General features: G+C 33.9%; 1 protein-coding gene across 2 annotated transcripts in view; it reads left to right on the top strand.

Annotated features, from left to right (window-relative positions):
• The window catches only part of LOC136034628 (gamma-aminobutyric acid type B receptor subunit 2-like), a 340,796-nt gene that overhangs the window by 1,173 nt on the left and 318,364 nt on the right, over positions 1-21,259 (top strand). Inside the window, exons 1-2 of one of the 2 annotated variants that reach the window (XM_065715927.1) lie at positions 1,311-1,567; positions 18,566-18,703. In XM_065715927.1, coding sequence (XP_065571999.1) covers positions 1,337-1,567; positions 18,566-18,703 — 369 coding nt within the window. In that variant the 5' untranslated portion in view covers positions 1,311-1,336. Of the gene's footprint in view, positions 1-1,310; positions 1,568-18,565; positions 18,704-21,259 lie in introns of those variants that run through there. The other variant, XM_065715928.1, reaches the window with a different exon arrangement.

The following is a 21,259-nucleotide window of genomic DNA, read 5'->3' as shown; positions in this document are numbered from 1 at the left end:
TTTCCGGTCGAATGAGCCCTCTTATGACGTTCTATGACTATTGGATCGAGATGATCATGCATAGGATCGTTTTTAGGTTATGGTGGAATCCCCCCCTGTGATGATTTTTTCCCAGATCCCCCCCCAAAAAAATACAAAGTTTATCCTGCGGAAACTTTCCCGGTGGATAATTTCTCCTGGTGAAATGTCCCCCATGAATAATTTCTTCCGTAGAAAATCTCCCACCCCTCCACGTAAAAGTACCCCCGAGCGATCCAATTCCGCTGAAAACTTCCCTCAGACAATTCCCCCAGAGTATCTCCACATTTTATATGTAGTCGCCAAAGAGAAAGTAGGACAAATAAAACGTTTTTCTTATTTGAATTCTCGCAATTTCCACCTGTGTAAAATTTTTCTTAGAAAGTTCACCGTTGGAAGGCTCCGTTCCAATGGGAAGTTCTCCCTGCAGAAGCTTCATCCCGAGAAAATCTACCCTTTGGAAAAATGCCGATATACTTCCCAATAACAAATGCTACATGTAAACGATTGGCATATTTCATAACTTGCAACCCTTTCTCCAGGGGTTGTTGGGCGTCCTGTCATCCCTAAATGCATAGCTATTGAACTTTTCAACTATAATGAGCAATATGGGCATCTCAAAATGTTGATCGGATGATCTTAGGGGGGAAAAGGCAAGGGAGGGTGTTTAATTGCCAATTTGCTGGTCAGTTAAAAAGTACAATAGAATTTTCAATTTCTTATTGAAATGTGCCCAATGTTCTAGGACCATTGGTTTGAAACGATTACCCCTGGGAAGAACAAGAAAAAACAAACAAACCTTCGTGATCTTTCTTTTGGCGAAAAAAACCTGCAAAATTCCGCATTTTTAAAGATGTTAACTTGAAACCTCTACCGTAGGGCTCTTAGATATGCTGAATCTGATGGTTCAGCGTAATGGTAGCGTTTGATGGATAAAAAAACAAACTTAATGAATCTTATATATTTGAAATCAGCATAAAAGTTAATTCTTTTGATATAACCATTGCTTTCAAAATTTTGTTAGAGTTTCAGTTACTATTGAGCCGAGTTGCTCCTTACTTGCAGTTTGTTACAACGGACTGTTTGGATGAAGAATGCACAAAACTCTTTATATACAAAAGGCGAAACAAACGAGATGTTCCCTAAAAAAGAGGTAACCTTTAAGGTAAAGTACCAATCTTTGGAGTTGATCAAATGTTTTCTATGGGCTGATCAAGCGCTCTAGAGAACCTTCCTTTCATGACGCTTATCAAATCAAGGGAAAAACTATCAGTACACTTAGAGGTGGAGACTGAAAAACAGGAATGGTATAATAATCATGTTATGGAGTGTTTATATTTGTTTTTGTTTCGCATATTTTGTAGACAGTGGAAAACAGAAAAAAAACGATATTTATATTGCTGGTTTTTTCCCACTTAGCACAAGTGTACCCCAAGGGGCGGTGGGACGAGGTGTTATGCCAGCTATCAAACTTGCTTTGAAACATATTAATGACCATTCATTAATATTAAAGGATTATCAGTTACATCTCTACTATAATGATACTCAGGTATTTTTTTGGTTCTGTCATAAACTGCTTTTGATTTTTCCTGTCTTTTTTTAGATAGTATATATATATATATATATATATATATATATATATATATATATATATATATATATATATATATATATATATATATATATATATATATATTTATATATATAAATATATATATATATATATATATATCTATATATATATATATATATATATATATATATATATATATATATATATATATATATATATATATATATATATATATATATATATATATATATATATATATATATATATATACATATATATATATATATATATATATATATATATATATATATATATATATTGTATTGTGAGCTTCCAAAATATAATTACTTAGAATTTATATTCTAAGCACGCAAAGTTTTGGCCAGAATCATTTATAAATTTGACAAATTCCAAACTTTGTGTGAGTTTTGCTCCGTTTACTGAACAGAATATAGAATACATATGTTAGTTTTTCGTGCAACTCCTTTGATAAATTGTGGCATCCCTAATGTCGAATATTTACGAAGATCTAGGCTATAGGAAACTGCCAAGAAAATTGTTTTTCTTACCAAATATGAGCATTAATATAAGGTTGCCAAACTGTGATGAAAAGAAAAGGCCTTAGATCATTGGCACATTTTGGAATTGTTTTGGAAACCACCTTACGACCGTGAAATCTGACATCGAGTCAGATATCTTCCGACAGAGAGAAAAATATAAAGAGCCAGATAATCTCAATTTTTAAGCCTTGGACTCCGAAAACCTAATAATCAGAGCAGGTGCGTCAATTGAGAGGGTGCCAAACTCCTAGTCCCCCGAAGATTTTGAATTTTTTTTTAGTCCCATTGAAAAGTGCTTTTTGGTATTTTTTATTGAAAATAATCTATAAAACAAAAACATTGCCCACTCCCTGGATAAATAAAAATACATTTTGCCCTTGCCTACAAAATTGCAAATTAATACCCCCTTTTTCAGAGGCTGACACATATTCAAAATTGTTTAGAGTTCGTCGAATATCTATAGACGGCAATTTCGAATATGCCGTATGCCTATACACGGCAATTGTTTGAGTCTTAGTCCAAATCTCAACTTAATGTTGTATTTGATTTTTACTAAACTAACAGTTATCCTATATCATTAACTGTGATGTGGTTGACATTAAAGTATTAGATCATTTCCTATTAATTATGCACAATGCACTATGGAAAAATTGGCTATTCTACGACTTTATTGTTGTAAAATGGTAAAATAAAGGGCCCAAAAACTCCTCAAGAACTCGAGCTCCGGTCGGCCTACGTCACCTAAGTTTCTAGTGATGAGTATACGATCTAAGTTAGGTAAGAGGAAGGTCTTTCACGTTTATATTTGGATTAAAATTTACGGTGCGTAGATTAAAATTAAAGATATAATTTCTGTAGCCTAAATTAGAATCTAATGAAGTATTTTTGAGTTCCCTTCTTTATATTTTCTCTACTCCTAAGGATTGAATCTTCAGTGTCTGATTTAACTCCGCAAACAAATTTAAAGTTTGGATTAAAATCCGGTACACAAAAAGTTAAAAAAAATATGAATTTTTTGTGTGCGTTTTTGTTACGTTTTTACGTGTCAGACGAATGTTTTTGGGTGGGTTCAAACCCCTAACCTCCCTTCCCTTGATACGGCCTTGTTTGCTTGGTTTTCTTCTTTTTTCGTTCTTTTTGTTATAGTGAATGGTCTTAAGGTCGGTTTTAGCTGTTTTATACTCGCCTCAGATATCCTTGATGTTTAATTATAATTTTGAATGCACTGAACAAATTACTTGAAAGTGTTTTTTTTTTTAGCTTTTGACTTTGTTTTTCTTTGTGATTTTAGTGATTTTTCCTAAGCCCTTTACCAGACGGAACGTCCTGAGACACAGACTACCGGATAAACTCAATTTCTATTTCTTTCAAACTTGAAACAGATAATATCTTCCATACTTGCTCCAAGCTTGAGAGTTTTATTGACTTTGGGAAACTGGAGCGTGACTTCTCGAGTAGCCGCTCGTCTTTACCATTATCTTTAAAAGTCTAGACCTCTTTAGTTTAAAATATTCTAAAACAATTCTTTTGACATGCGCTTGTTGTTATAAATCCAGCAAGCACATGAACCAATTAATTCTTTTAACTAAGGATCAGTGCCACTCTTATTTTCAAATGGCATTCAACAACATCATTTCTAAGCCGTGTAGCTTGATTGGCTTTCTCGTTATCCCTCTGCCAAGTGCCAATCTTTGGAACAAAGAACCTGTGTTCTATAATAGCTTCACCTCCCATCTTTTAAACCACCTTAAATCCTGCATTCATTAGTGAAAAAGAGACCTATTTCGGAAACAAATAAATGGACCTTTAACTGCTGCATTTAGGACCTGGTGCCAATAGGCCTACGATGTCTAAATATAAAATGAATTGGTGAGTAATAAATACTTTGCCTATTTTGTGTAGATTACCCGAGCCTTAAAAAATAATTAGACAAAACAGAGAAATGCAAAAAAAAATTCTGAAAAAATAGCAATATCATGAAAAGTTAAATTAACACATAAAGAGATAGTCTGGCACACACACACACACACACACGCACACACACACAAACACACACACACAAAAAAAAAAAAAAAAAAAAAAAAAAAAAATCACATTAAGAAAGACATCTGAGGGAATAGAGCCTAGATCACTAAATTTGAGAAGCATAAAACACTTATCATGTCCAGTTTTTACAACAAAATAAGACAACGAAGATAAAAAAAAGAGTGAAACCTTTTAATTACTTTTTGAATGAATTCCTCCCGGTATTTTGGGACAACTGGATCAAGCGGATCGACAAGAGTTGAGACTGGAACAATGTGGAATTGGGTTATATTTAGGTTCATAGTGCAGCCTTTGGGAACACGGATAGTTCCAGTGCTTGTGTTATGTTGGATTCTATTAATGCACAACATCTATTACACGATTAGATCAAAAATACTATATAAAATAAAGCTAAAATTTGGGGTGGCTCCGCGAAGGCCCATATCAGTGAAGAATCATACAATTTGAAAGAAAGATCAGACTAGTAGTTTATCATGCATATTGCTACAAAAATCTACACTTTTCACACGCAAGTATATGGATATTAAAACAATTTAATGAGAAGAATCAATAAAGTAGTTACAACAAATGGCACTTTTAATAAAAGAGGGATTGAATCGGTAATTTTTATATTTAGACAATTTAGAATTTAGAATTGAAATTATGCAAATTCAATGAAAAGTTTATGTTAAGAAAAGACAGAAAACGCGATAAACCAACCAATTGTCATCCAAATTAGTCAAATATCACGAGTGTTCAGAGTTAAGGTTTTAATACTGGTTTGCAATTTTTTGAACAAGCATTTCTAACTGTAACACATTGACTATTAAAAAATATGTACGAAGGAAACTTCTCGATTAATTAGCATGCATTGGGGGTAAAATTTCCAAAAGCTCTTTTTAAATGTTTAGAGCGCAACTACCCCGTTTTTCCCAGGGAAATTGGTCTTTTTGAAAAGGCTAGGCGAGAAATTAGTGTTTTTGAATAAGTGTATAAGGGGTTGGGATGACGATCATACAGTTTAATTCCAAGTTAGAAAATGGTGAGCAAAAAGATAAAAAGGGTGCCCTGTGCTCCGTAAGGGGGCCTTCTATTGACAATGTTAAACGTTGGGTCTGACTCCTCTACGAGCCTGCCTCAGATAAAAATTCTTACGGGCATTTTTTTCCAATCAGAATAAGTCTACACTTGTCTCAAGAGAAATTTCGTGAAATTTGCGGCAACAGCACATTGTTTTTATTGTCTTTCTAAAGAGTAATAGATTTACATGCATATTTAAAGGATTGTAAAATACATGGTTATTAATCAGCTGGGATGGCAGTTTGTGAAAATGCGATTTTTAAGTTTAAAAACTTATAAAATTTACGTTTACAAAGTGGCAAAGTGGTCCTATGTTGTTAAGTGTAATTAGCAATCATTTATGATCGCTCCTCAGTCTTTTCAAGGCACTTGAGCGGATTGCTGGCGCTTTTGGTCATGTCCATAGAGCTTCTGAAAGTGTCTTGCAGTTGGTGGAGTTTTAAAAGACAATAGAGGAGGGGTGCATGGTGAATGCTTTGCAAGTTTTAACTATAATGCGAATAATTCCCTTATAAAATTGAGACATTCATGTTACCCAATGGTGCTGACGGATGCTGATAGTATGGCTATTCAGGTTGAAAATGTCCGATTTGTGTGGAAGGAATTGCTAAAGAGTGTGACATGGTGAGGGATCCTTATCATCTAATGAGTTCTAATTCTACAAAGTATAAATTTTAGGGGATTAGTTCATAACTCTTGTACTCTAATTTAAGAAACAAACTTTTTTTTATCCATAATTCAAATTATGATTTAAAATCTATGCTCCCAGCGCTACCCTTGTTAACAAAAAAGTTAATTCATAGGCAAAAGAAAGTTTTTATTATAATCAAACAGTTCGTGGTAACGAACTGTAGTAAGGAGCGACCCGGTTCAATAGTAACCAAAACCCTAAAAAATGGAATTTTGATACCAATAGCTACATCAAAAGAATCGCATTTTAATGCTCATGTTAGATATATAAGTTTCATCAAGTTTAGTCTTACCCATCAAGAGTTATGAGCCTGAGAAAATTTGCCTTAGTTTAGAAAATAGAGAGAAACACCCCCTTAAAGTCATAGAAACTTAACGAAAGTCACACCATCAGATTCAGCGTAATAGAGAACCCTCTTTTAGAGATTTCAAGCTCCTATCTACAAAAATGTGGAATTTTGTTGTTTTTTTTTTGCCAGAAGGCTGATCACGGACACATGTTTATTTGTTTGTTTGTTTGTTGTTGTTTTTTCCCAGGGGTGATCGTATCGACCAAGTGGTCCTAGAATGTTGCAAAAGGGCTCATTCTAACGAAAATGAAAAGTTCTAGTGCCCTTTTTAAGTGACCAAAAAAATTGGAGGGCACCTTGGCCCCTCCCACGCTAATTATTTTCCCAAAGTCGACGGATCAAAATTCTGAGATAGCCATTTTATTCAGCGTAGTCGAAAAACCTTATAACTATGTCTTTGGGAACGACTTACTCCCCCACAGTCCCCGTGGACAGTAACAACGGCAATCAAAGGGGTCAAATTAACCTTGACTGGGATGCCCACTTAATTGGATAATCCGTCTTGGCTTTTTTCTACAATTGGCCATGACTTTGACTTTTCCCACAACTCTTCCCTTTTTTTAATTCAAAAATCAACGTTACAAACTTTGACCAGTGCTTACATATAGTAATGGTTACTGGGAAGTGTACAGACGTTTTCAGGGGGATTTCTTGGTTGGGGGAGGGGTTAAGAAGAGGGGAATCTGTTGGGGGAACTCTCCATCGAGGAATATGTCATGGGGGAAGAAAATTTCCATGAAGGGGGCGAAGGATTTTCTAGCATTATTTAAAAAAACAGTGAAAAAATAAATATGAAAAAGTTTTTTCAACTGGAAGCTAGGAGCAGCATTAAAATTTAAAACGAACAGAAATTATTACCCATATGAGGGGCTCACCTCCTCCTAATACCTCGCTCTTTACGCTAAAGTATTTTTAGTAATTTCAACTATTTATTCTACAGCTTTTGTGATTCAGGGGTCATTCTTAATGAATTCGGACAAAATTTAAGCTTTAGTGTAAAGAGCGAGGTACAGACAAAGGGGTGAACCCCCTCATATATGTAATAAAAACATGAGAATACAAAAGTTCGTTACGTAAGCTAATTTATAAGTTATGTATATCTTTTACTAATAAAAACATTCATAAAAAATTGAAAGTTCTAGTTGCTTTTTTAAGTAACCAAAGAATCGGAGGGCAATTAGGCTTCCTCCCCCGCTCCTTTTTTCTCAAAATCATTCGATCAAAACTATGAGAAAGCCATTCAGCCAAAAAAAAAAAATACAAATTTTGTATTAATTATTCCTCTGCGGAGAACCAAAATCAAAACATGCATTGATTCAAAAACGTTCAGAAATTCAATTAAAAAAACAAGTTATTTTAACTGAAAGTAAGGAGCGACATTAAAACTTAAAAAGAACAGAAATTACTTCGTATATGAAAGGGGCTGCTTCCTAATCAACGCCCCGCTCTTTACGCTAAACTTTTTTACTGTTTTAAAAAGAAGAGTTGAGAGAAAGAGTCATACTTTCAAACAGTTCGTAGTAACGAACTCTAGTAAGGAGCGACCCGGCTCAATAGTAACCGAAACTCTAAAAACTGGAATTTGGATATCAATAGTTACATCAAAAGAATTGCATTCTAATGCTGGTTTTAAATATATAAGTTTCTTCAAGATTATTTGTACCCATCAAAAATTACGAGCCTGAGGAAATTGGCCTCATTTTTGAAAATAGGGGGAAACAACCTCTAAAAGTCGTACGATCTTAACGAATCAGATTCAGCGTATCAGAGAACCATATTGTAGAAGTTTCAAGCCCCTATCTACAAAAATGTGGAATTTCACATTTTTTGCCAGAAGACAAATCGCGGATGCGTGTTTATTTGTTTATTTTTTTTGTTTTTTGTTGTTGTTTTTTCCCAGGAGTGATCGTATTGACTCAGTGGTCCTAGAATGTCGCGGAAGGGCTCATTATAACGGAGATTAAAAGTTATAGTGCCCTTTTTTAGTGACCGAAAAAATTGGAGGGCACCTAGGCCCCCTCCCATGCTCATTTTCCCCCCAAAGTCACCAGATCAAAATTCTGATATAGCCATTTTATTCATCATAGTCAAAAAACCTAATAACTATGTCTTTGGGGACGACTTATTCCCCCGCAGTCCCCGTGGGAGGGGCTGCAAGTTACAAATTTTGACCTGTGTTTACATATAGTAATGGTTACTGGGAAGTGTACAGACGTTTTCAGGGGGATTTTTTGGCTGGTGGGAGAGTTGAGGGGGGTTACGTCGGAGGATCTTTCCATGGAGGAACTTCTCATGGGGGAAGAGACTTTCAATGGAGAGGACACAGGATTTTTTAGCATTATTTAAGAAAACAATGAATAAATAAATATGAAAAGTTTTTTCTACTGAAAGTAAGGAGCAGCATTAAAACTGAAAACGAACAGAAATTATTAAGCATATGAGGGGTCTACCTCCTCGTAATACCTCGCTCTTTGCGCTTAAGTATTTCTAGTAATTTCAACTATTTATTCTACGGCCTTTGTGATTCAGGGATCATTCTGAAAGAATTGGGACAAAATTTAAGCTTTAGTATAAAGAGCGAGGCATCGAAAAGGGGTGAGCCCCCTCATATACGCAATAAAAACATACGAATATAGAAGTTCGCTACGTAAGTTAATTCGTAAGTTACGTATTTTTTACTTATGAAAACGTTCGTAAAAAATTAAAAGTTATAGTTGCCTTTTTAAGTAATCAAAAAATTTGAGGGCAATTAGGCCTCCTCCCTTGCTCCTTTCTTCTCAAAAAATCCGATTAAAACTATGAAATAGCCATTTAGCCAAAAAAAAAAACAATATGCAACTTTCGTTTTTATTATTTATGTGCCGAGAGCCAAGATCAAAACATGCATTTATTCAAAAACGTCCAGAAATTAAACAAGAAAAAACAAGTTTTTTTAAAATGAAAGTAAGGAGCGACATTAAAACTTAAAACGAACAGAAATTACTCCGTATATGAAAGGGGCTTTTCCTCCTGAACGCCCCGCTCTTTACGCTAAAGTTTTTTACGTTTTAAAATGTAAAGTTAAGAGAAAGAGTCAAACTTTAGCGTGAAGAGCGGAGCGTTGAGGAGGAAAAGCCCCTTTCATATACGGAGTAATTTCTGTTCGTTTTAAGTTTTCATGTCGCTCCTTACTTTCAGTTAAAAAAACTTGTTTTTTTTTTAATTTAATTATAATATAGTACGTGAATCATCGGAGACTTTCTTTCTATAGATCTAACATGGAGAAATAGTAAGGTGCAAAGGAGCTTTGAAATAAAGCTCGTTTATTAGACTCATACAGATAACTACCCAAGTTTTTGAGTGAGCAACTTCCAGTTTAAAAGGCAGATTATCATAATGGTAGGTGGGTAACTTTATTAAAAGACAATACTGTAAACTTTCATTCATCACCTAAAAAAAAAGAAAATGGGCCACAAAGGCCTGTACGCATAGCTGACATCTATTACGATCCATTCCTTTAAAATATATCCCTTATCATCAAGAAATAAATTAATAAAATAAATAAACTTCAAAAAAGAAAACAAACACAAAAAAAACAAAAAAACTGATTATCATTTTAACGAAATGGGGGGGGAGATACCCTTCTCTCGGTCTAAAATACTCAGCATTACTAATTGTTCAGAAGATGGGCCATGAGGCGACATTTCAGCTGAGGCAGAATTTCTGATTTCTTAACTTGATGTGGGATTGGATTCCAAACAGTCGGTCCCATCTATCTGACATAAGCCGACCGGGAAGTATTCCGAAACTCATGAACAAGATAATTTGAATTTTGTATGTCATAATCATGATAAGAAGAACCTAATCTAAAAAAAAAATCATTAAAATGTCAAGCCCGAAATTATGTAGACACTGATATACTAAAATACCAATCTGCATGTCTCTAATTTTTCCAAAATCCAAAATATCAAACTTCTTGATATTTTGATATTTCCCCAGAGGCACAACTATTAGACCTTTTAAGTATTTTGTTCGAAATAAGCCTTAATACCTTCAGGCTTTCTCGGGGCCCAGGATCAAACATGCCCCCTTTTCTCAATAACCAACTTTATATACCAACGATAGGCAACTTTCACTGCTTATAATCTGTACTCCTATATTCTAGGAGACATAGTTATTTTACCTTTAGATTATTTTGAACATGACAGTTCTTTCAGAAATTTGATCGAATTTCTTTCAGAATTTTGATCGAATTTCTTTCAGAATTTTGATCGAATTTTTTTCAGAATTTTGATCGAATTTCTTTGAGAGGAGGACAGATAAAAAGGATATGGAAAGGGATTGGTTGACCTCCAACCATTTATTAACATTCCCCTCAACATGCCTTGAAAGTTTCAACTCAAAAAACTCAGTATTTCTTAATATATAGCAGATACACCTTTTTGATAAACTGGATCCACAATGTCTTTTGATTTATCCTAAAGTATCTCTCAGTATTCCCTAAATTTCAATTTAATAGCCTTAGCATTTTCAGCCGTACTCAGAATCAAACAATCCCTTTATTCCTAATGATAAAACCTGCAGTTAATCAATGGTGAGAATTGCATGTTTTACAATCTATACCCCAGGGGTATGGAGGGGTGAGCTGGCAACCATTGAAGTAAAATTATTAGACCCTTTGACTGTTATGAACAAAATGGCTTTTCATAACTTCAACCAGTGCTGAAGGGAGGGGAATTCAAAAAGGTTAAGGGGGATGGCTGCCCTTCGCTCTTTCTTCACCATCCCTTTCAACATACCCTGTAATTTTCAACTTACTACTCTCCGCCGTTCCTTAGATATTGCTGATATGTCTTTTTGACAGCAAGCATGCAGATGTTTTGATTGTATTCTATATCCCTTTCAACATTCCATTGAAGCATCACCTTAACATCCAAGCCCTTTTTGGAGACCCAGGATCAAAGACACACAATTTTCAAATTAGAAAAACTTTTATTTCTGTAATGGAGAACTTGCATAACTTGTAACTATTGTCTCAGGGACTGGGGTGGGTTAGGTCAACCCTGGAGGCATAGTTTCTTTTTTTTACCTTGGAACCATTTTGAATCAAATGGCCATTTCAAAATTCATTCAAATTATTTTGGAGGAAAATGGCATAGGAAGGGGGCTGATTACCTTCTGATCACTTTTGAATGTTAAAAATGGCGTAAATCCTTCGGTTTTCAAAGAAATGAGCCTACACCGAAGCTTGTACAGCAATTCCTTCCATATGAAGTAGCCCTGGCAAAAAATATTACATTAAAGCCTTCTCTACTATAGGCAACGCTAGAGTGTTACCTCTGAATTTACAAAAACTGAGGAATGAATTGGAACCACACTTCCTTAATTAGATAGGCCTTATGACTGATTAAATAAAAAAACAAATTATTTTAACGGAAAGTAAGGAGCGAAATTAAAACTTTAAACAAACAGAAATTACCTCGTGTGTGAAAGGGGCTGCTTCCTCATCAACGCCCCTCTCTTTGTGCTAAAGTTTGACTCTTTCTCTCAACTTTTTTTTTAAACAGTAAGAAACTTTAGCGTAAAGAGCGGGGCGTTGATGAGGAAGCAGCCCCTTTCATATACGAAGTAATTATCTGTTCGTCTTAAGTTTTAATGTCGCTCCTTACTTTCAGTTAAAATGCTTGTTTTTTTTATTTAATTTCTGAACGTTTTTGAATCAATGCATGTTTTGATTTTGGCTCTCCGCAGAGGAATAATTAAAACGAAATTTGCATATTTATTTTTTTGGCTAGATGGCTTTCTCATAGTTTTGATCGAATGATTTTGAGAAAAAAAAGAAGCGGGGGAGGAAGCCTAATTGCCCTCCATTTTTTTGGTTACTTAAAAAGGCAACTAGAACTTTTAATTTTACGAACATTTTTATTAGTAGAAATAAACGTTATTTACGAACTAACTTACGTAACGACCTTCTAAACTCGTAAGTTTTTTTTACGTTTATGATGGGGTTTGTCCCCTCGTTAATACCTTGCTCTTTACACTGAATCCACTCTTTACACGGGTATATGTATATATATATATATATATATATATATATATATATATATATATATATATATATATATATATATATATATATATATATATATATATATATATATATATATATATATATATATATATATATATATATATATATCTATATACATAAAAATAAGTTGTCTGTGTGTGTGTGTGTCGAGTGACGTCATGTTTGTGTGTCGACTGACGTCATGTTTGTCGACAGACGAAATTACAGACCGGGACATCGGGACACAAATGACGACCGGGACATAGGGAATATAAATGACGACCGGGACACTCAAAGGGAAAGCGACCGGGACACAAGGAATGTTCGATTAGCAATCACCATCAACAAAGCACCGGGACACAAATGCCGACCGGGACACAGGGAATATAAATGACGACCAGGACACTCAAAGAGAAATTACAGACCGGGACACCGGAACACAAATGACGACCGGGACAAAAATGACGACCGGGACACCGGGACACAGGGAATATAAATGACGACCGCGACACTCAAAGAGAAATTACAGACTGGGACACCGGGACACAAATGACGACGGGGACACAGGGAATGTTCGATTAGCAATCACCATCAACAAAGCTCAAGGGCAATCATTAGAATAATGAGGTATAGATCTGAATACAGATTGTTTTTCCCATGGACAATTATATGTTGCATGTTCAAGAGTCGGTAAACCTGACAATCTATTTATATGCACAGACAATGGGACACCCAAGAATGTTGTATATTCGCAAGTTTTACGTAGTTAAATACATATAAATATATATATATATATATATATATATATATATATATATATATATATATATATATATATATATATATATATATATATATATATATATATATATATATATATATATATATATATATATATATATATATATATATATATATATATATATCTATATTCAAAGGTGGGACACAGGGACACAACTACAAAGGCGCGTAACTAATATGGCGCGTAACGACTTACGCACGCGGGGGGGCTTGGGGGGGTGCGAAGCACCCCCACCAACTAGGTGTTGGGGTGGCGCGAAGCGCCACCCCAACAGCTAGTATATATATATATATATATATATATATATATATATATATATATATATATATATATATATATATATATATATATATATATATATATATATATATATATATATATATATATATATATATATATATATATATATATATGTATATATATATATATATATATATATATATATATATATATATATATATATATATATATATATATATATATATATATATATATATATATATATATATTTATATATATTGCATGAGTTTTTTTTACACCGAGACGAGATTCCAGCCGATCTGGGCTTGTGATAGCTATTTTTCAGAATCTTATATCTTAATAAAGTTATATATGATCTAATAAGGACCCTAACAAAGAAATCGGTACTGGAGAAATTCATTAGTTAAAAGTTTCACAATTTATTCGTTAAAAGTTGATCCATCTAAGTCTCCGATCAAAAATTCCTTCCAAATTACACAGGAAACTAACCAATAGGCTTTGATACATCTTCTCTGCTCCTTTAAAATTTTAAAATACATTTAAGTACAAGTTCACAATATAAAACTAAAGCCTGAATAAATTAGTGTAACTTACATATTTTTTTTTCCTGTATCGCAACTCTTTGGCTAGCTTACATAAAGCCAAAAAACGGTAAGAAAAAGTTGAGAGAACATGATCGAGACCAAATATTTGAACAGATTTATTGAATCTATTTAATATTACTCACATCACAACTTTTGTGTTGGATGGAACGAAACAAAGAAAGGAAAGACAAAGTTTAAACTTCGATTATTGCCGTTTTGGCACTACCATTGCTGCTTGTTTAGGCATCTTTCCAAATTTTTCTTTTGCTTTTCCTTTGAGTTAGAGAGAAAGACTAGGTGCTTTTTCCTGCTTCTTTAGAGTTCTTTAATTACTTGGAAAGTGTCAGAATACTTCGATTTAGGACCTAAAACCTTAATTACAAACTCACGAAGTTTCTAAGGAAAAGGCAAAAGCCTTTTGTCATTGTCCCATAGTTTTACGGAATATTAAACAAACGCAAAACAGGACTGTTATTAAATTTAAGCTCATAAAAATTCTGCCTTTGAGTTTAAACTTAAGTTTTTAAATTAATGTTTCTGCTGAAACTTGGTTTCATGAATCTTATCGATCTTCTTTGTTTTTGTGACCTTGTGTTTAAGAGAAAGCACGAGTGCCAATTTTTCATTACTCGAGGGGGAATCAGCTTTCCTTTAAATCAGGTAAAATTGAAATAGCTAACAGTAACAATTTATGGGTTTATGTCTAAAGTTTGCGATGTTATAGATATGGTTCTGAGAGAAACAAAGCATTTTTAGAAATGTCTTAGGATGCATAGATTAGACCATATACAGAAGACTAGAAACATATGAAGCTTGAAAATATCAATTCTGGTGGATTTAAATGATCTTGAATAGGCCTTTAATGTAGCTGATCGAGTAGGAATTTTGAAGACTTCTCCCTAAATAAAACCCCAGATAACTGCGTTGGAGTAATTAAGGAAACATATTAACCTAATAAAGCACCAGTTCTGGAAGAAAAATGATTTTAGTAGCTCATTCCAGGTAGCATCCGGAAGAATTTTTTTTTCCCTTTCGTCTGTCAGTGGGATTTTTATCATGATTTTTTTTTCTCTCTCTCTCAAAATGATCAAAATCTCAAGGCAAGTTCTACTAGGGGAAGTTAGTAGTCTAGGATAGCAATATGAAGTTAAGATGCTATCTAACTTGAATAGTGCAGATTATCCTAGCTTACCTGTAAGTGTTATAGAGGAGTGACAATTTTTTGGTCTAGAGGATATTACTCAAGTCTTTGTGAAGGTAAATCATGAAACAATTGAAGAAGTAAGATATTTTCCTTATTTGGGCTGTCTTATTGCTAAATATGGATGTTACAGGAAATATATAGAAAGTAGATTGTTCGTGTTTTTTCACTTATGTTTTTGATGCGCTTTCGCTTAATTTAAGAATTTATTGGATACACAAAGGATTTGAATAAGGTTTAAACTAAGAATATTTCAGCAAGAGTGATAAGCTTATCTATATGTCATACAGAAGAGGGGGTGCGAAATAAAAAAGGTAAAGAAGAAGCCATATTTCATTTAAAAAAAAGAAAAAAAGCAGAACATTATATGCTGAAAACACTTCTAATTCATAGCCCCGAGGTAATACAAGAAAGGCAAAAGATAAAGCCAGATTTATCAACAAAACAATAGTAATATCATCTTTCAACAACCACTAGGCAAACCCATTGGGTTATGTTTATGATGATTGTTTTTATCTCTTAATCTACAGTATACTATTGACTTCGCTTGAAAACGAAAAATGACAAAACTAAAATAAAAGATAAAAAATTAAATCTATACATAAATAATTATGAGATTCCCAGAAGGTAACGTCTCCACTTCCTCATGAACTGGCTAAAACTTTCGGCGAAACTTATACCCTCTGGGAGAGAATTCCACACCTATGGTCCCGCTAAATGTGGACGGAAAGATGCCCGTTGAGCACTCAAAGCCTCATTCATTATCTAAAATGAATTCTTAGTCACATAACAATGATCAAATGGGATAGATATAGTTAATTCCCCAAAACACTGTATATCGATGGATGTCGTGAACACCGATTCAAAAATAAAAAAAAAATGACTAGTTGATATTCTCTTAACTTCTAAATGCTTAAAATATTAGCTTAGTAAAACAACTCAAATTACCATTTTCAAATCTCGCGTAATTTTCCAAATAACAAACATTGTTTCATATCTGAACTGTTTTAAAACTTGCAACAGGGGAAAATGTCACAATAAACATAAAAAACACAAATATGGAATAACGAAAAAATGGTATAAGACCATTATAATTTTTGGTGAAAGCTAATTTTACACCTTTTTAGAAGACCCAAACCTCTTATCAATTTTGCAGCTACAACTTTATTCCCACTTATTTTGAAATCAAGATAAAAAATGAAATATTCGGTTTTTATGTTTTTAGTCTGATGAAAATAATCTTGCTGAACCTCTTTTTTAAAGCAGAAAATTTTCCGAATCTACAAAATTTTGGTTCTCGCCTCTCATAAGAAATTCAAGATTACTTTGGTTATTTCTAGACTAGAGACTTTACAGCATGTAATTTTCAGCTAATTTAAGAGGGATTGTCAATAATAAAGATTAATTAAAAAAAACAAAGTTTTTTGAAGGAAGTAAAGAGCAATGTTGAAGCTTAAAACAAACAAAAATTATTACTTCACATTCTGTCTAACATATATCAATAAGTCATTCTAACTTTCATCAAGATTAGTTTTACCTATCAAAAGTTACGAGCCTGAGAAAATTTGTCTCATTTTAGAAAATAGGGGAAAACACCCCCTAAAAGTCATACAATCTTAACGAAAATCACACCATCAGATTCAGCGTATTAGAGAACCTTATTGTAGAAATTTCAAGCTCCTATCTACAAAAATGTGGAATTTCGCATTTTTTGCCAAAAGACATATCACGGATGCGTTTTTGTTTTTTTGTTGTTTTTTTCCCAGGGGTGATCGTATCGACCCAGTGGTCCTAGAATGTCGCGAGAGGGCTCATTATAAGGGAAATTAAAAGTTCTAGTGGCCTTTTTAAGTGACCAAAAAATTGGAGGGCACCTAGGCCCCCTTCCACGCTCATTTATTCCTCAAAGTCACCGGATCAAAATTCTGAGATAGCCATTTTATTCACCATAGTCGAAAAACCTAATAACTATGTCTTTGGGGATGACTTACTCCCCCTCAGTCCCCGTGGGAGGGGTTGCAAGTTACGAACTTCGACCTGCGTTTACATACAGTAATGGTTACTGGGAAGTTTACGGACGTGTTCAGGGGGATTTTTTGGTTTGAGAGGGAGAGTTGAGGGGGGGGAGGGTACGTGGGAGGATCTTTCCATGGAAAAACTTCTCATGGGTGAAGAGACTTTCAATGAGGGGGCGCAGGATTTTTTTTAGCATTATTTAAAAAAACAATGAAAAAATAAATATGAGAAGTTTTTTTCTACTGAAAGTCAGGAGCAGCATTAAAACTTAAAACGAGCAGAAATTACTGCGCATATAAGGGGTTTACCTCCTCGTAATACCTCGCTCTTTACGCTAAAGTATTTTTAGTAATTTCAACTATTTATTCTACGGCCATTGTGATTCAAGGGTCATTCTTAAGGAATTGGGACATAATTTAAGTTTTAGTGTATAGAGCGAGGTATCGACGAGGGGTGAACTCCCTCATATACGCAATAAAAACATACGAATATAGAATTTCGTTACGTAAGTTAATTCGTAAATTACGTATATTTTTTACTAATGAAAATTTTCGTAAAAAAATTAAAAGTTCTAGTTGCCTTTTTAAGTAATCAAAAAATTGGAGGGCAACTAGGCTTCCTCCCTCTCTCCTTTTTTCTCAAAATCTTCCGATTAAAACTATGAGAAAGCCATTTAGCCAAAAAGAAAATTAATATGCAAATTTTGTTTTAATTATTTATGTGTTGAGAGCCAAGATCAAAACACGCATTAATTAAAAAACGTCCAGAAATTAAATAAAAAAACAAGTTTTTTTAAATGAAAGTAAGGAGCGACATCAAACTTAAAACGAACAGAAATTACTCCGTATATGAAAGGGGCTTTTCCTCCTCAACGCCCCGCTCTTTACGCTAAAGTTTTTTACTGTTTTAAGAAGTAGAGTTAAGAGAAAGAGTCAAACTTTACCGTAAAGAGAGAGGCGTTGAGGAGGAAAAGCCCCTTTCATATGCGGAGTAATTTCTGTTCGTTTTAAGTTTTAATGTCGCTCCTTACTTTCATTTAAAAAAACTTTTTTTCATTTAATTTTACTTTAAAGACGAACCAAAATAACAGCTGCCATTCCTGAGTCGTCAGTGTCAGATGGCAGTTTTTTTTCAAAATGTGTGTTTTGACTTTTTGTTGCTATAGGCTGTGGTTCACTCTTATACTAGGTTACAGCTCCGGCTGCAACCATGAAAATGTAGCAACGCGCATGCATTGTGTGACAAAAAATGTGTGACATTTCCACAGTCGTAACAATGCTAATTAAAATTAATTCCCAGAAGAGCTGTACGATGAAGATTTCAACTTTTACCCAAGGTATTCATTTTTATTTCTAGTGCAGTGCAGCTGTTGGCATGAAATCTTTTTTCGATATGATGGATAGATCTCCAAAAAAAGTTTCGTTTCTTGGTGGATCATGTACCTCAGTTACAGACCCAATAGCAAAAACTTCGAAAAGGTTCAAAATGACTTTGGTAAGTTTCTTAAATTTTTCTCCTTTTTCAATAGCGAGATGTGACTAGTGCTTGTAATTTAGACAGTTACATAGGTTCATTCCTTTTTATCAGCTAAATCAGAGGTTCCCAGCTGGTGGGTCACGACCCGAATGGGGTTACTCTTAACTTCTTTTGTACGATTGCAAGTGAATTGGCCTTGACCGGGACGGGTTCATTTGAAAAACCGTTGTTTTACTCTGGTGAAAGTCAGGGCCTACATTTATTATAGCAAGTCATTTATCGTATCCAAGTTTTATTATTCTAGTATATAAATCTTGAATTGTCGATACGCCGCTTGAAGGGTCTTAACTAGAAATGTCTGGAGTAACAAGAAGCGTCTAGAGAGTTGGAGTTATGACTAAACAATTTGCCCTGTTCCACATAAACTATAGAAGAAGAAAGAAGCTTTTTTGAAATACTCATCCCTCCAATTCTGCTGGCTACTTTTTATGCTTATTTTACATGCTTAAAGCTATTGAATCTAAAGAGAAAATTATCTAGTATGACTTTTTTAGCGTACTTCAGAACGTTTCTCTTTGAGGCTCAGGGGTTTTGAATGTGATAAAAACGGGAATTATACGACGAGTGTTGTAATGAAATTCTAAAGTCGCATTAAGCTATGTTATAACTAATGTACCAATTTTCAAAAACAAGTTTTTTTTACATTCACGTTACACAACACAATTAAAGTTTCTATAGCATTTTATACGCAGGGTATAATTTTCTACCTAGGTTTTTGGTAACTCAAGCAGAAGGAAATTTTTGGCTTCAAAATTCCTTATTTCAATTTATATAAAGTTTGTCCATCTCACGAACAATGATTGCAGTCATTGCGCTCATACAGGGCCACTAGCGATTCCGATTCAGTTTAAGGAATAATTTGTCCATTGAGGAATTATGTAGACACCGGAGTTTTCAATTTTTGGGATTGGGTCTTTACCTTAATAAATTTATGAACTGAGGGTTTTTCCAGGTCTATAATAAGTACAGGTGTTATTTTTCCTTAGATCTTTGGCAATGTGGTATGAAACCCTGTTTCACGTAAGGGAGACCTAGATAAACTGATTTTTCATTTTGATCTGTGTTTTCAAACAGTTCGTGGTAACTAACTGTAAATAAGGAGCGACCCGGCTCAATAGTAACCAAAACTCTAAAAAACAGATTTTGATACTAATAGATACATCCAAAGAATCGGATGTTTACGCTGATTTCAAATATATAAGTTTCATCAAATTTAGTCTTACCCATCAAAAGTTACGAGCCTGAGAAAATTTGCCTTATTTTGGAAAATAAGCTTCATCCCTTAAGCTTCATAGTATCTTAACGAAAATCCAACCATCACATTCAGTGTATCAGAGAACCCTACTGTAGAAGTCTTAAGCTCCTATCTACAATATTGTGGAATTTTGTATTTTTGACCAGGAGACCGATCACGGGTGCATGTTTATTTGTTTTTTTTTGTGTTTTTTTTTCGCCAGGGTTGATCGTATCGACTCAGGTCCTAGAATGTTGCGAAAGGGCTCATTCTAATAGAAACTAAAATTTCTAGTGCTCTTTTTGAGTGACCAAAAAATTGGAGGACATTTAGGCCCCCTCCCACGTTCATTTTTTCCCCAAAATCACGGGATCAAAATTTTGATACATAATAAAAATATACGAGTATAGAAGCTCGACACGTAAGTTACTTTGTAAGTTACGTATATTTATTACTAATAAAAACGTTCGTAAAAAAAATTAAAAGTTCTAGTTGCCTTTTTAAGTAACCAAAAAATTAAAAATGAATGTGCAAATTTCGTTTCAATTATTCATGTGCGGGGAACCAAAATCAAAACATGCATCAATTCAAAAATGTTCAGAAATTAAATAAAAAAAAACAAGTTTTTTCAACTGAAAGTAAGGAGCGACATTAAAACTTAAAACGAACAGAAATTACTCCGTATATGAAAGGGGCTGTTCCCTCCTAGACGCCCCGCTCTTTACGCTAAAGTTTTTTTTATTGTTTTAAAAGGTAGAGATGTGAGAAAGGGTAAAACTTTAGCGTAAAGAGCGGGGCTTTTAAGAGGGAATAGCCTCTTTAATATAGGGAGAAATTTCTGATCGTTTTAAGTTTTAATGCCGCTCCTTAATTTCAGTTAAAAAAATTTGTTTTTCCTTTCATTTAATCTGTGTCAGTTTTTAATAGCTTTTCATGCACTTTTGAATTATACAATTTATTAAACTTTCGGATAACCATTCCCAAATAAAACATCTCTAAGGTGGTCGATCATCGAATCAAGGAAACACGGTGAACAAACTTATAGTACTCTATCAACTAGAAAGGTGACCACTCCTCTTTTCACCGGAGAAGAATGGTCGTCATTTTTTTTGCATTTTTCTTAAATTTTTCTGTCCGTGCTGAAGAAGGGAGGTGGTCGTCCTTGCAAAATATTCACTTTTGTTTTTTCAATATTTTCATTGGCCTAAAAAAAAACTTTTTTGATCATTTTTCATTTAGGATTTTTTAGTATGGCAGGCCAATGCGGTTCGAAAAATTAA

The sequence above is a fragment of the Artemia franciscana genome, chromosome 13 (assembly GCF_032884065.1).
Source record: "Artemia franciscana chromosome 13, ASM3288406v1, whole genome shotgun sequence".
NCBI lineage: Eukaryota > Metazoa > Arthropoda > Branchiopoda > Anostraca > Artemiidae > Artemia > Artemia franciscana.
The sequence above is the reverse complement of the archived record's forward strand: the minus strand, read 5'-3'. Positions and strand labels throughout refer to the sequence as shown.